Source organism: Gossypium raimondii, chromosome 12 (assembly GCF_025698545.1).
Source record: "Gossypium raimondii isolate GPD5lz chromosome 12, ASM2569854v1, whole genome shotgun sequence".
Taxonomy (NCBI): domain Eukaryota; kingdom Viridiplantae; phylum Streptophyta; class Magnoliopsida; order Malvales; family Malvaceae; genus Gossypium; species Gossypium raimondii.
In genome coordinates, this window is record NC_068576.1 from 43,367,270 (window position 1) to 43,384,259 (window position 16,990).

General features: G+C 31.6%; 1 protein-coding gene across 1 annotated transcript; it reads left to right on the forward strand.

The window, feature by feature from the left end:
- Positions 1 to 5,287: 5,287 nt before the first annotated feature.
- On the forward strand, positions 5,288 to 10,007 carry LOC105764298 (cytochrome P450 71B9). Its single transcript, XM_012582833.2, has 2 exons — positions 5,288 to 6,325; positions 9,031 to 10,007. The coding sequence occupies exons 1-2, from the start codon at positions 5,402 to 5,404 to the stop codon at positions 9,661 to 9,663; spliced, it is 1,557 nt and encodes a 518-aa protein (XP_012438287.1). The 5' UTR covers positions 5,288 to 5,401; the 3' UTR covers positions 9,664 to 10,007.
- Positions 10,008 to 16,990: the final 6,983 nt, after the last annotated feature.

Sequence of the window (16,990 nt, forward strand, 5' to 3'; positions counted from 1 at the left end):
GTGTCAAGTTGTAATTATCATGGGCCAAACAGAAATTATCATGAATGAAATGATGATTTCATATATTGTGTCATAATTAATTTTCTCTAGTTAATTTAAATTAATTAAAAGATTGATAATAAAAAATTATATCATCACTAATTAATTTAAACTGATTAAAAGATAAATAATAAAAAATTATATTATCACTAAATAAATTAAATTATTTAAGTGATAATATTTGACCGCACCTCGACATGTGTGCTCTAAAGCTTAGAAATATGCAATTAAATATGAAATGATGTGCGATGTCTGCAAGTGTACAAGTCAAATTGTACCATAGTTAATTTTACAACGAAATACTTTAAAAGTATTCCGAGGATTATATCCAATGAAGGTTTGTTTAAATTAAATTAACATTAAATCTTAACACCCTAAATTAAGTCCAAGCAGCTACTAGCATACTTATCATAGTACAACTAAAATTAAGAGTTTGAAGTGCCAAGAACTAAAGTGCATAAATAATAAAATTCCAAATTATATCAAATTTAACAAGTAGAAGAATGATTAACGCCCATGGTTGTGATTAACCTAAAATCGGGGATTTTACCAACTAATTAAAAACTAACCTAGTTAATAAATTTCGGCATATAACTAAATTAATTAATTGACTTAGTCCACTTATCTTTCAATCTGGTGAAATTAAATAAGGCTAGGCTAGATTGGTTCTAAGTAGAATATTCTTTCGGTCTCATCTACCTAAATTACTTCCCAAACTATAACAAGAAAGAAAATTGATTTAATATGATTAATTAGTGAATATTAAACTTTTATGACAAAAATAGACTAAATTGAAAAGTTATAAAAGTTTATAATAAAATATTTGATAAGTGAATAATGTAATAAAGAATGTAACATCATAGTGCTTTGACCAGATGTTCGAGTTGAGTATGGAGGTGTTACAATGAACAGAGCCTTATCAATTTGGAAAATGTCTTACGGAAAAATTTTGGTAAGACATTTTATGGGAACAATGGGGTAATTTTATGCTGACCGGAAAACATTTTAAGTTGACCATCCTATTTTACATGAAACAAATATATAAAAAAAAAGGCTAAAAAATATTTTTTGCAAAAGTTTTTAATTTGAAACGAATAGAATTAAATTTAGATTTTAAAAATAGAAAATAAAAATAAAAATAAAGAATATAATTGCTCTATGGAACCCTTGGCAAACTTACTCCCAAAAACGCCAATAATCAAATGAGTTTTCCCTACGAAACCCCTAAGAGAAGGACCTTAAAAATATCGATAATCAAGTTTTGAAGGTTGAAAAGTTTTCAACTTTGGAAAGACTAAAACATAACAAACTTCAATGGAATAATAAGAGTGAAATCACTTAAACCCTTAAAATACTCTTTACATCTCACAAACATTATTTCACCCATAAAAAAATACACTTTATACCTAGCATACCAAGGGTGGTGGCTAAGCTTAATTGTAGGCTGAAAATACAAGTAGTTAATCAACAATAAACTTACACTTAAACTCTCAATTATAGGGGGGTAGGGGCTCTCCAACTCCTTGACTCCGCCATTGATATCTATAATTCAATATCACCAATATCTCTTTAATTAAGGTGAGTAAATTACACTTAAACTCTTAAAAACAATTTTTACTTAATTCAATCTCTTCACCAATTATAACATTTTGTAAATTTTTTTCAAGTTACAAGCGATGCGATAATTAACAATTATAACTCGTATTAATTCAAATTTAATCGAGATCCAAAAGTTTGAACCAAAATTTTAATTATTTAAATATAAAATGATTTGAACACATTAAATGAACGGTTCAATTTTATCTAACCAAAAACAACCTAAACTACTCGGACCGACAAGTGATAAAATCTATGTAATTTATACGGTTTACATTTGATGAACCAATAGTGATACCATTTGAAAAAGAATGAAGAAATATCGATATAAATTGCGTATTTTGAATAACGTCATCTCATTAAATTTATTTCACATATATATATATATATAATTTGTGATTCATTTATAATACTATATTTCAACTTTGATTTAGTATAATTTCATATTTGAAATTTTAATTTTAATGTAAATTTTATATAATATTAATGGTGCTAACACTATTTTTTAAAGTGATATGGAAATTGTTAATGTGGGATTTTATTAAATAAATAAATTTAAATTATTTTTATATAAATATATATTTTAGTGTATATGATATTTATTTTTTAATGTAATAAAATGCGATTTCAACTTCCAAGAAAAATAACGTCACATGAATTATTTATGTACTTTTGTTATTCAGTAGATAACAAATTTAATGGTATATGAAATATAGAAATTCCACCAGGTTACGCACTCCGCCTAAACTTGTTAATGGACTACTCCTAAATCAACGTCGTCTCCATCATAACCTAATAAGTCTAAACCCAGAAGCCGATGCTTTTACCAAAAATATAAAAGCAATCTTTTTCTTTTATTTGGATACATTCACTAATCGTGAATGGCATCGGGTAATCCCAAATAAATCCAATTATATTTTACTTAATCTCAAGTTTTTATATATAAACCCATATTTTTATTTAATAAAAATTATAATCTTACAACCCTCTCTTTAATATCTTCATTTTACTTGTTATAGATAATCATTGTAAACTTATCATACAATTAATATTGTGAATTTCCACCAAATAAAGTAAGTGAGAATTATGCTTAGGAATGAAATCAACAAAATTAAAAGCATGTATTATTTCTTTTATGTATATTTTATTTTACATTCTTTCACATGATTATCAAATTAAATTAATTCATTTATAATGCTCCAAACTAATAGTAGAATATTTAATTAGAGAACTCAACAATTTATTGAATTGATATCTTTAATTCTATTTTATTTAATAAAATATTATTTTACTTAAAATTTAATCAGCTTTCATTTAATAAATAGGATATAATAAAATATTGTTATAACAGATAAAACCGACAATTTGAGATTCAGAAAAGGTACTGAAATAATTCGGTTTGAAGAGAGGAGTAAACTTTTTGCATGTGAACTTCTGTTTCTGCCATGGATCAAAATCGTGCAAGTTTGCTAGATTGTGATAGGGTCATTAATTTAGTAACATTTGCCTTCAATCGCAAGGCAAGAGGGGTAATCGAGTTGGATCTTACTTAAAAATTGAATTTCTCTGCTCCCTTCATCGTATTATTTGTTTTACAATATTAGAAATGGAGACGAGGGTATGTCCACATCCATCAAGTGTTGATATTTTTATTTTCCATGTTAATCAGTGTTAAGAAAATGTATAATTGCTACAATAAAAACGACGTCGCAAACCTCATGGGCGACACCTCCTCAAATATAAAATTAAATAATAAAATGTTGAGCGTCACCCTCCCTCCAAACTCCAAACCAATTCACGTGAGTGCGTTTAGCATATAGGCTTTCAGGATATTTCTCTTTTAGCTCCCTCAATTTAAACTTTATTTTAGTTCTAACATTTTTTTTTTGATTTAGTCATTGCTTTTAATATTTTTGAATTTCATTTACATCTTATGTGGTTCTTTTAATTATTAAAGCCTTTATATGTATATGGTGAAGATTCAATTTGATTAATTAATCAAAATTAAAATTATTATACAATTAATCTATATTAAAAGAGACAGACACAACTACAAATTGAATCTTCACCATATACAAACAAAGGCATTAATAGTTAGAATTAATTATTAATCAAAATTATTGTACATTCTGGAAAAATCAAAATTAAACTTGTTGTACAATTAATCTATATTAAAAGAAACTTGTAAATAGGCACAACTTAAAAATATATATAAGACAGATTTAATCTCTAATCATATAAATACAAAGGCATTCATAATTTTAAAAAATCATATAAGATGTAAACTAAATTAAAAAATATTAAATTAAAACTATGAATTAATGTTCGAATTAAAATAAAGTTTAAAATTGAAGGACCTAAATTAGAAATATGCCAAATCCACTTGATTTGGAGTAGAGGTGTTCATGGGTCGGACCTATGCAGGCCACTTTTCTGAACCCAAGCCCAGCCCGAAAATAGACCTACTTTTTTCCCAAGCTCGACCCAAATTCAGAAAAGTAAACCTGGACCCAACCCGTCCCGCCCCGCTCATATATGATTTTTTAGATTAATTTTTATTTAAAATTATTTTTGAAAAAATATAATACACTATATGCACTAAAAAAAGCTAAAATAAAATTTTTCTAATAAATTAAAAAAAATTAAAAAATATTTATATTAAAAAACACTACCATAAATATAATAAATATTTTATTGTATTAAATATATATAATTACTCTTTAACATATATATAATTAATATAATATTATTTTATAATATAATAGTTGGGCTGGGCCGGCCTCTATAAAAAACAAGCCTTAAATTTTACATAAGTCTATTTTTAAGACTCATATTTTATCTAAACTTTTTTTATTTTTCAAATAAGCTTTCGGATTTAGACAAATAACCTGATCTATGAACAAATTTAGTTTGGAGAATGTGCTGCATCCAAGTGCGACACCACCATTATTTATTTATTTTATTATTTTAATATTATTTAATTTATATTTTGGGTGATGCGGCCCCTGGGATATGGGACACCACTTTTTAGTGTAGCAATTCGTAATTAATTTAGAATTCAGACTATTTTCGAAATTAATTATTTTTAATATTATTTCGATAAATTTCCCTGATATTTCTTTGAGGGGTTTGGTGCCTACATGTGTGCCGCCTTGAGTTTTGTTCTTTCTTTTTTGTTTTTTTGAGTTTCAATCTAATAAACTTTTACTTTCATGTTCTTTCTAGACTGTCAATCATAATGTTTACTACTCAAAATTTACTACCAAGGAAAATAAAACCAATTAAGGATATTTGGATAGAGTTTATATTTTCACGTTTAAATCTTTTTTCTTACATTGTAGTATTATTTTAATATTTAATTTTATTATTTTGTTATTTTATATTAACAGTAGATAGACGTATTATCTATCTAAAGAAGCCTTTAAGACTCTTTTAAATAGACGGTATGATACATTTAACTTATTTTTTACCTTATAATATCTAATTTTATTATTATTATTTTTAAACTAAGTACTAATAAATAGATTAGAAAAAAATTTAAAACAGAGCTCGCAACACAGGAGGTCTCTTCGCTAAGCACGTATTGCCGTGCGTGTGTACATTCATTGCATTATTTACAGTACCAATAATTAGTTGTAGAGACGTGGAGCACTGGTTCACCGCTAAGACAGGATAAAAGGAGAAAGTATACCTTGTAATCAAGATGGTGCCATAGCCAGCCCTTTCCACCAGTAAAAGATAGGCTGAGGCTTTGCAAAACTCAGTTATGATGGCTTTGATTAGCTCACTTGTTTGGGTTCCTTTTCTCCTTCTTCCCCTGCTGCTGCTGCTGCTGCTGCTGCTACTCTTCAAGCAGAAGACCCATCAAGTTAAGAAAGAACACAATTACAAGCTTCCTCCCAGTCCTCCCAGGCTACCAATTATAGGTAACCTGCACCAGCTTGGTGAATTGCCACACAGTTCTCTTTCCCAACTTTCTCGCAAATATGGTCCAGTCATGCTCCTTCATCTAGGTCGTATACCGGTGCTTATTGTTTCATCAGCCGAGGCGGCGAAGGAAGTCTTAAAGGTCAATGATCTTGCTTGTTGCAGCAGGCCTCGGCTGGCTGCTGTTGGGAGGCTTTCATACAATTATTTAGACGTAGCATTTGCGCCATACAGTGAATATTGGAGAGAACTGCGGAAGATATGCGTTCTCGAGCTTTTCAGTGTGAAAAGAGTGAAGTCTTTCCGGTTCATTAGAGAAGCCGAAGTTGGTTCCATAATGGAATCCATCTCATCGTCGTCAACCCATCCGGTGAACGTGACAGAGAAGGTATTTGCTTTAACTGGAAGCATAATATTTAGAATTGCTTTCGGCAAGTCTTTCCAGGGAAGTGAGTACGATCGTGCTAAGTTCTACGAATTGGTTCACGATGCCGAGACGGTGGCCGGAGCTTTCTCCTCCGATGAATGCTTTCCGAGATTCGGTTGGATTATAGATAGGTTAAACGGTCATAATGGAAGAGTTGAGAAAGTTTTTGGTCAATTAGATGCGTTGTTCCAACAGGTGATCGATGAGCATCTTAAACCTGGAAGGACACAGGATCACGAAGACATTATTGACGTCATGCTTAAAATAGAAAAGGAGCAAATTGATGAACATGGTCATGCTTGGCTCACCAAAAATCATATCAAGGCAGTACTTTTGGTAAGTATTATTTGCCAAATACCATCATTTTTAATTATGTTTTGCACTAATAATGAAAGAAAGAACAAAGACCAAGTCCAAAGCAATTAGATCTACCCTATTCATCGCATCCTAACATAATTTACTTTAATAGGTTTAAAAAAGACCAAAGACATTTTCCCAATTCGCATGACATAAGACTATCTACGAACTACCTTCTTAGCTTTCCACCTAATCCAACAAAAACTCAAATTATGGAACTAAAACACAAGAGCTCGATAGCTCGAAATTAACTTACCCAAAGCCATCATCACCAATCCGCTTCGGAACGGAAATTACTTGAAAACAGCCACACTTAATCATGATACCATTTATACGAATAGCCTTCAACCAAAAAATAGTGCTTCACGGACCGCAAAACCTTCAACAAGCTTTGGCTCCAACCTGGCTCAATAATTGCCTGTAGGAGCCTTAAATAATATACAAACATGCTTTTAAAAAGTTCAAACCAAATTACTTAAATTAGTATCATCCTAAAAAAAAATATAGTTTTGAGGAATCAATAAAATAATGACATATCATCAAAATTTAAAGATATACACCTAATACTATACACTCATCTATGGTATTTCTCTATTACAGAAAACTAATTAAAATTTTGAAATATATATATATATATATATTGAAACTATAACCAAAATAGCCCATGAGAAAAAATTGAAAACCCCGAAATAAATAATTAAAAATTAAAAGAAGAAATAAAAGAAAAAATCAAAATAAAAATTTATAGCCACTACTACTTATATTATTAAACTATGTTATTTGACTAAAAGTTAAAAAAATAGAAAACAATTTAAAATGAAAAAAAACCACCGCCAATAAATTAAATTTTTTAAAAAATTAGTTGATAAAAATATTAACTTTTAGAAAAAAATTAAAATGATTAAAATATATAAAAGGAAGAAAAGATGTTTATTTATTATTTTAAAAATAATTATTTCAAATAATTTAATTAAAGTTAAATTAAATTGAAGAAGATATTAAATATCGATAAGTGTATCATATTACTTTATTATATTATGATCATATTAAAAACATAGTTTTAGGCATCAATAAAATGGTGTCACGTCATTAAATTTTAAAGATAACAAAATATTATTATATACTCATCGTATTTAATATCTTCTCCAACTTAATTTAACTTTAATTAAATTACTTAAAATAATTATTTTTAAATTATAAACAAATATTTTTCTTCTTTTCAAATTTTAATCATTTTATTTATTTCCATAAGTTAATATTTTTTGTTTTGTGCAAGCAATTTAAAAAAATAGTAATTTTGTGCAAATTTTTCATGTCATTGACACGTAATTTTGGTAATTATTTAACGCCAAAATTATTGGTACCATTAAATTTCTCTATTTTAAATTTTACATTGGTCACAGTAGTCTTTGCTGATGACGATGCCTTTTCCATTTTTCTCCTCAATCCTAACTATTGTACGTGAACAATTCTGTGAACGATCGTATTCCCCAAGTACGAATCTAGCTCTGATACTAATTGTTGTGCGGAAGCGTGTAAAAGAGTAAAATTATTGTACTAAAAAATTACACTAAGTTCAATTCCCAGGAAAGAGAGGTGGATCACAAGGATCACTTAAATACCAGGTCTTTCCTAGCCAGAATATCCCTCAATCGTAATTTAATAGCACAATAAATCACTACAATCACACTCACAATTCATGCAGAATAATACAATAAAAAACACAAGAATTTAACGAGGTTCAACAAATTTTGCCTACGTCCTCGGACACTACCAAATATATTTCACTCCAAAATACAAGTGAAAATTTACAAAGAGAGAGAGAGAGAAAACAATGCCTTAAGTAGAGAATGGCAAATTTGGGATGATCAAGAAGAGAAATGGTTAGGCCTATTTATAGTTGAGGTTCAGGGATCAAAATTGCAATTATCTTATGCCAAATCTCAATCCCACTTTTGGTGCCTTAAATCTCAAATTTTGATACCCATATATTTTTGATACCTATATCTTTCTGATACCCATATCTTTGACTTTCTATAAATCTGGATGATTTCCAATACCTATCTTGAGTGGCACCAGTAGGAATGATAATTAGAGTGGGCAAATAATCAGAGTCAATGCCAACAAGGAGACCAAAAGCCTTACTAACATCTTTAGCCACTGACAAATTGTTAAGTTGAAGCCGGGGTAAGGTTCATAAGCATCTTAATGGTGTTAGAAGAGTTTGAGAACGTGTAGTTATTGCTTGAAATGGTTTGCACCCATACTGCAAAACAGAAGGAGAGAGAAGAAAGAAAAGAACAAGAAAAAAAATATAACATTAAAGAAATAGAAAAATGGGTAATTGAAAATAAAACTTTGACATAATTTAAATATCAATTTATTATTTAAGTCTATATTATATTATATTAAATTTTATATGATATAAATAATAAATTATAAAATTAAAAAAATGTATTATGTGAAACTTAAATGACTCAAATTTTTATATTTATATTAAACCCTAACTATAACTTAGGTCATGACTGAAATATACAAAAAAAAACTTACATATAAAAAAAAACATTATACAAAGTTATTATTCTCTTTTCGTGATTTTTGTTAATATAATAATTATATAATAAGATTCAACTTCCACGATGCATATTAAACTTTTTTAAGTGGATACTTGGTTTAAATAACAGAACATGTTCTTGGGCGCCGTTGACACCAGCGCGCTTTTAGTGATCTGGGCAATGGCGGAGCTAGCGAGAAAGCCAACATTTATGAAGAAAGCTCAGGACGAAGTTCGAGGGGTGGTGAGGAAGAAAGGAAGAGTAACAGAAACCGATCTGGATCAACTTCAATACCTGAAGATGGTTTTAAAAGAAACTCTAAGATTGCATCCTCCTGTGCCCATGCTGATCGCCAGAGAAGCCATCTCACACTTTAACATTAATGGTTACCACATTTATCCCAACACACTTATCCAAATCAATGTATGGGCCATTGCAAGGGACCCAAAGTACTGGGAAAACCCTCAAGAATTCTTCCCAGAAAGGTTTATCGATAACGCCGTTGACTTCAAAGGACAACATTTTGAGCTGTTGCCATTTGGAGGTGGCAGAAGAGGGTGCCCGGCGCTGTACATGGGAACCGTCACAACCGAGCTTTTACTCGCAAACCTCTTGTATTGTTTCGATTGGGTTTTGCCTGATGGGATGAATGAGGCAGATATTAACATGGAGGAATGGGCTGGTAAGTGCCTTACCCTCTCCAAGAAGACACCTCTTCTCCTTGTGCCAATCAAATACCTCCATGCCCAGCCATCTGCGTAGACAAATTTAATGGGAGCCAAAGTCCTTTGCTTGATGTTTGTATAATAAGACCCGGCCCTATCTAAACGAGCACTTAGGCTCCTTAAATAAGAGGGATGAGTGACCCAGTGCTTTACTGGCTGTGCCTGTAAGGAAGTCCTGGTCTAGATGAAAAATAAATAATGGGTGAGAAGTAAGCAGACTAGGTATGCTGCTATTAGAGTTAAGAGTTTAGGGTGTAATGTTAGATTGATGAGTAATATGGTTGATTAGCTCTATATCCTGTTAAGTCTTCTTCTTACTGCTTGTATAATATAACCTACAAATATTTTGCAATAATTTGTGTTAGAAATGATGGTATGAAACTCTGATTCTACATTATCCAAAATCTCTTTCCTTCCAATAAGAGAATGACAAATCAGATTTTTTTCACCTGGTTTCTAATTTTTTCCTTCTAAAAAATCTAAATCCAACTAAAAATGTTAAAAGAAATAAGAGGAAATCTGCAGATTTGTCATTCTCTTATTAGAAATAGATAGGGATGATGTGAAATCACAGTTTTATACAATTCATTCTCTTTATATATATATAGGACTGTAAATGAAGAATTTATATTTGATAGTCTAAAATATATAAATTTATATACTTATGTCACTTTTTAAAAATAGAGTTATGTTAATAAATTTATTATTTAATACATTAGTAGTAGTAGTAGTAGAGATTTCTAATTCCAAAGTAGGATTAAAAAGTCGGTATATGTATTTATTAAAAAAAGTCGCTATACGTCTTACCTATTGATATTTTATTATTGGATAAATCATATCATTATTTATTAAATATGGGTAAGTTTTTATTTTATTCACTTAATTAAAAAAGTTATAATTTAGTTACTGAACTATTCAAAAGTTTTTGTTTAATTAAGTCATTGATATGTTAAATCGCTACTATGGCTTTCTCTATTAGCATTGCTTGCATCAATCGGAAGCTCTCTTTACCCTACAAATCTATGAACTAAACTTCAAACAATTTTTTCTGTGATCTTCGACACTAACCATCAAATTGACTTGGATCTAAGATATGTTCTTCTATTCATCAATAGGTATTGAGTTACCGTACCGATTGTCGAATCATCACTTGGAGCTTACTTGTAGAACTTTAAGAAAAAAAAACCTTAACAACCCAATGACTTAAATAAAAGCTTTTGAAAAAATTAATGACTTAAATAAAATTTTGAAATAGTTCAGTGACTAAATTATAACTTATTTTAATTAAATGATCAAAATAAAATGAACTTATAATTTAGTGACTATAATTTACCTTTATTTTTAAGTTATTAATTAAATACATGTGACAACCTTTTAATTTTGTTTGTGAAATTAAAAGGTTTCATTATTAAAATATGATTTTATTTATTTTATTTCAATCGAAGCATGAATTGATTTTATTAAAAGATAAGTTGTTAGAATTTAAAATTATCATGTTCACATGTCCATACACACTTTGTATGCATATATTTTTGTGAGACATTTTTAAGAAGTAAAACTAATCCGGCAAAGCTAACGTTAAAAAGAAAAGGGTAAACTACATTGCTAATAATTTAATTATCGGTATTTTATTATTATTTAATAATGAAAAGTTACCAAATATTTATTTACTTATCGATTTTTCCTTTTCAATCACCCAATTATTTAATTTATGGTCACCAACTAGCTAATGGAAAGATGATGTGGTTACTTTTATATTTGACATAATAGTAATTTTAACCTTTAATATTTATATATTGTATCAATTTAGTCCGATTCTAAAAAATAATCCTAAGCATTTTCACATTATGTAATTTGATAAGATTTCATAAGATTCACGCTTGAATAGTTCAACTACCAAAATTTGAAAAGTAATTAGTTCAATTCCTTAAAAAGAAGAAGGTATTTACTTCGTCAATTCAATCAAAATCAAGTCTAATAGCACCAAAAAAGTTTTGATTTGCTTCATCTATGGCAATTAGCTCAAGCTAACAAAAAAAAAAAGAGTTGATTGTCATTGAAAGATATTAAGTTCTTAGAAGAAAAGAAAATAAAAGTATTTAGATGGTGTTTAAAAGCTACCTAGTAATTAAATTTAGGTGTAATTACTTGTAATTTTTTCAAATAATTTCCAACTGGGATATTTATTAACATAAAGAAAAAGTTTGAAAAAGCATACATAAAACTGTTTGAAAAACTAAAGGAAAAAACAATAAAAAACAATTAATTCTCTCAACACAAAAAGGAGCTCACATCCATTGATCAAATCACGTGAAAATCCCTCGGGGGAACTCTAATAGGTAGAAACGTTCCATCATTATCCCTTAGAAAACATCAATTTTCCATTTATCTATGCTCTCAAAGTAGAATCCCTTCACTTCCTTATGCAATTTTCCATTTCCTGCGCACCAACCTCAGAAAATCGTTCCAGAAACAAGTCCTTCCTCTCCTTCAACACCTCTCACAAGATTATATTGAGCCTCCAGAGTCACTATCACCACCAGATCTCGCCATCCAAGATTCAGACTTTTTCCCCTTATCCATCCTTTTTGGGCAAGAGCGTGAGCAGATCCATTTGTTGATCGAGAAACGAAGGTAAACCAGACCTCCCTAAACTTTCTCTGCTCAAATTTTATGTCTTGAATAAAGACTCCAATTTTTGATCTATCCATAGAACTTGATTTACCTTTCTTAATCACTGTTAAGGAGTCACCTTCAATAACCACATCTCTCAGCCCCATCTCTACCCCCAACTTGAGAGCCTGAAGGCATACAAGGGCTTTAACCGTGAAAACAAACTATACATATTCATTTAAAATGACCTTTTTTCCAATTATTCTTGATCTCTCATCTCTAATAACTAACCCCAAATATGATTTTGCGAAGTGAGCCTTAAAAGCCGCATCAAAATTAATTTTCAAGAAAGGAGCCTTCGGCGGTTTCCACCCATCATACCCCCACCTTCGAAACAAGTAATATTTCCTTAATCTCATTTAAGTAAATATGACGAGATCTGACTAACCATTTGTTTTGTCGAGATGAATAATTGATTATGTATCCACTTATTCCTTGCTGACCAGAGAAACCAGATCGCACGCACAATCTATCTACAGGTATTCTTCGTTGAAACATTAAATAGTTTCTGTAACTAATTTTGAAAACATAAGTTCCCCCTCTCACCCTCCCATCTGATCTCTAGTAGGTTCCAAAGCTTAGAGCAAAATGACAGTCACAGACTTCATGCTCCAGGCTTTCAACACCCCTTATGCATTTTGGACATGCTAACCTTCTATTGTATAGATTATGCTTATTAGGGGTTAGATTATGGAATATTTGCCAGACTGTAATTTTAACATTTCCTGGTAATTTGAAATTTCATATTTTTTTTGTAAAAATTGTTGTAACAAATCGCCTCCTCATTGGCATTTGGCTCATCACCACCCTGTAGAACCCTATACCCACTTCGAACAATATACGCTCCTGAGGATTCCATGCTCCAAACCATTACATCTTTCTACACCTGCAAGCCTAGAGGAATACAAATGATTCTCCTTGCTTCCTCTGAATCAAAACAACTGGTAATTAGCTCCACATTCCATCTTCTATCTTGCTCTAATATCAATTCTAAATAAGTCCTGTAAGGCCTATTAATCTCAGGCATCTAAATTTTTTTTGTTTGCAAACTAGAGACCCAAATATCATCTCAGATGTTAATACTAGTCCCTGTACCAACTTGCCAACCCAAACCCTTCAGAAGCAAACCCTTTATAGACTAGATACTTTTTCAGGTAAACGAATGGTAAGCTCCTAAACCAACTCTCAAAAAATCTGTGTTCAAAAAATAATTTGCCTTCAACGATCTGGCTAATAATGATCTCTGATCATTAATTAAACACCATCCCTGCTTGGCAAGTAGGGCAATATTAAATTGACTAAGATTGTGAAAACTCATGCCTCCAAAATCCTTTAAAGTACACAGTTTTGACTATTCACACCAATGGATTCCTCATTTCTCCCCAAATTTCTGCCACCAAAATCGAGAGATAACTTGCTCTAACTCTTTACATAGTGAGGTTGGAAGTAAGAAACATGACATCATAAAAGTGGGGATAGCTTGAAGAACACTTTTAATAAACATTTCATTTCCTCCTTGGGACAATGGTCTCACACACCAATTGTTAATACGCCTTCGCATCCTATCTTTTAGCCCCTGAAATACTCTCTTTCTATTTCAGCCAACCATATTTGATAAGCCCAGATATCTCTCAAGATCAGCAGAAACCCGACCCCCAAACTTCTTGAAATTTCCTGTCGCATTTCTTCACCAACATTTAAACTAAAATATATGGAAAATTTGTCATAATTCACACACACTAACTTGACGCCTCTTCATACTCCTTAAGGATCCCTTTCAAATACATAGCCTCCCTCACTATAGCCCCCTTAAAGAGTATACAATCATCAGCAAATAAAAGGTGAAAAACCACCGGGGCTACCCTATAAATTTTTGCACCCTTAACCAAACACTTCCGACTAGCCATACACATCAAGGAAGAAAGCCCCTCATTGCAAATCAGGAACAAATATAGGATTAACGGATCCCTTTTAACGAAGTCCCCTTCTCGGGGAAAACTTATTACCCACTTCTCCATTTATGATTAAAGAATAGGAAACAGTACTTACGTAATTATAATTAAAGTCCACCCAGCCTTCTGCAAAACCCATCGTCAAAAGTATCTGTTTCAAGAAACCCCATTCCACCCTATTATAAGCTTTGCTTATATCTAACTTGAGCGCGAACTGGCCCTTTTTCCTATATCTTTCCCTCTTAAGAACCTTAAGAATTTCATAAGCAAGCAGAACATTATTTGTGATTAATCTACCAAGGGCAAAAGAGCCTTGTGCTTCATTAATACACCAATTAAGCACCTTTTGAAATCGGTTAACCACAACTTTGGAGATAATCTTATACAAAACTAAGTATAAACTAATGGGGCGAAAATACTTCATACTATTCGGGTTTGAATTCTTTGGAATCAAAACAATGTGAGTACAATTAATATCATCTAAAGACATACCTCCATTGAACACCTTGAGGCAAAAAGTTCCCACATCATATCCCACTATGTGCCAATAAGTTTAAAAAAATAGCGTAGGAAAACCATTAGGACTAGGAGCTTTCATAGACGCCATTGTCTTAACAGCATTTAAGATCTCATCCCTCTCATAACGGGCTATGAGGCATTGATTCATCTCCTCCATTATACATCTATTCACCCATTCCAAAATATGTTCCACATTGCTCGAACCCTGAGATGTAAATAAATTCATAAAATAATTCCTTGCAATATTTCTAACCTCTCCTTCATTGCTCGTGAATTTCCCATCACCTCTATCCAAACTTTTCACCTTATTCATATGTTTTTTTGTCACATAGCGATGGAAAAAACTCGTATTTCAGTCACCTTTTTGGAGCCAATTAACATGCACCCTTTGTTCCCAATACAACAATTTCCAACTCTAAATTTAAATCAATTCTACTATTCAACAATTTCAGAATGCTATCATCATCTCAATCCCCTATGGTAAGCTCATCTATTCTCTTTGTCAAATAACCCCTCCTATCCCCCTTCTCACTCCAAAGCCTAGTCGCCCACCTCTTCAACCCAAAACCCACCCTCTTAAGGCGTTGAGGCATCGTCCTACTACTACCTTCCCAAAGCCTACAAACCTCATCATTACATGACTTTTCAAGCGTCTAGGAAGCCTCAAAGTGGAAGCCAAAACATTTAAAACACCTCTCATCCTTATCCGTTTGAATCAACAGTGGACAATGGTAAAAAAAAGAATGAGGCAAATGTCGTACAACAAAATTTGGGAAAATTTCCCACCATATCGGATTTGCAACGCCTCTATCCAATATTTTCCTAATATTATCATGCTCAAAATTTCCCTTTTCCCAAGTAAACCATGGCCCTTCAAAACCCAGGTCCTCCAAATGACAACCCCAAAGAACCTTCTGAAATTCGTCCATCCTCCTATCATCTCATTTAGCCCCCATTTTCTTCTCAAAAGAATAAAGTATCTCATTAAAATCTCCACAAACCAACCACGAAAAATTTGATCCTGCCCCAGAAAGCAAAGAAAGCACCAAGAATCATGACGATATCTCAAATTTGGCGAACCATAAAAGTCGGTCAATCTCTAATGTACTTCATCTTCAGGTCCTTTTAAAACCACGCCCATATAATTGCTAGAATAACTTCTCAGAGAAACAATAACATCAGATTTCCATAATAAACTCAAACTACCATAAACCGTCTACTGCCACGTCAATGCCATTTAGAAAGCCACCCCTTCAACGCGTCTTTTCCATTCTTATTGAGTCTAATTTTGTCTCCATAAAGAAGACAACATGGGGATTGTGAAGCTTTAACTCATGTTGCAGCCTCCTTATTGCTCGTGGGCTTCCTAACCCACGAACATTCCAACTCATTATTTTTATTGTTGTCGGCTGACCTGCCCTTTAGTGGTCGTCGATAAAGTTTTTTGGTAAGCGAGATAACCCTCACCCTCTTTCTCTTCAGAATCTGAGATTTCAAAAACTTTTTCAGGGAAAACATTCTTCCTTTGCCTCTTCTTTCCGTCAATTGCTCCAATCTGAATTTCCTCTAAATCATAAATCATCGAATCTTTTGCCCGACCCTCTTCTAAATCCCCTCCACTCCCAAAACACATATTAGTTTTACCATCCAAATTCACCCCCAGGACCCTATTCATATTGTTGAACATTTCCAAGTCTGAAGCCTGAACTTGGATATTTCTAAGCCATATGCTCTCCTCTACAATTGCCCTCCTTAGTGGTTGAGCCCTTAAAGATATATCCCACTCCAACTCCAATCCTTCACCATCCATACGCAATTTGATCGTACAAAAACTATCAATATGACCTAGACAGACACACAGGAAACAAAATAGAGTAAGTTTTTCATATTTAAATCGAGCATAAGAGAAACAATTTGGGGAAACTTGAAACTTCTTCCTTATTCGTAAAGGGGAACAAACATCAATAATAACTCTTATATGCATAAAACACTAGGTACCCCTTCTTAATTGATTACAATCATATTTAACGAATTTTCTAATAAAGTCTCCCAACTACTTAGCCACCTCTTTAGAATAAAATCCAGGGGGCAAATCATGCACTTGAACCCAAAAAAGTACATAGAAGTACATAGAATAATGGAACTATCATCGGGTCCTCCATATCCTGCAACTTATGAAAAATTAACAAATGATTATTAAAGGTCCAAGGAGCCCATTTA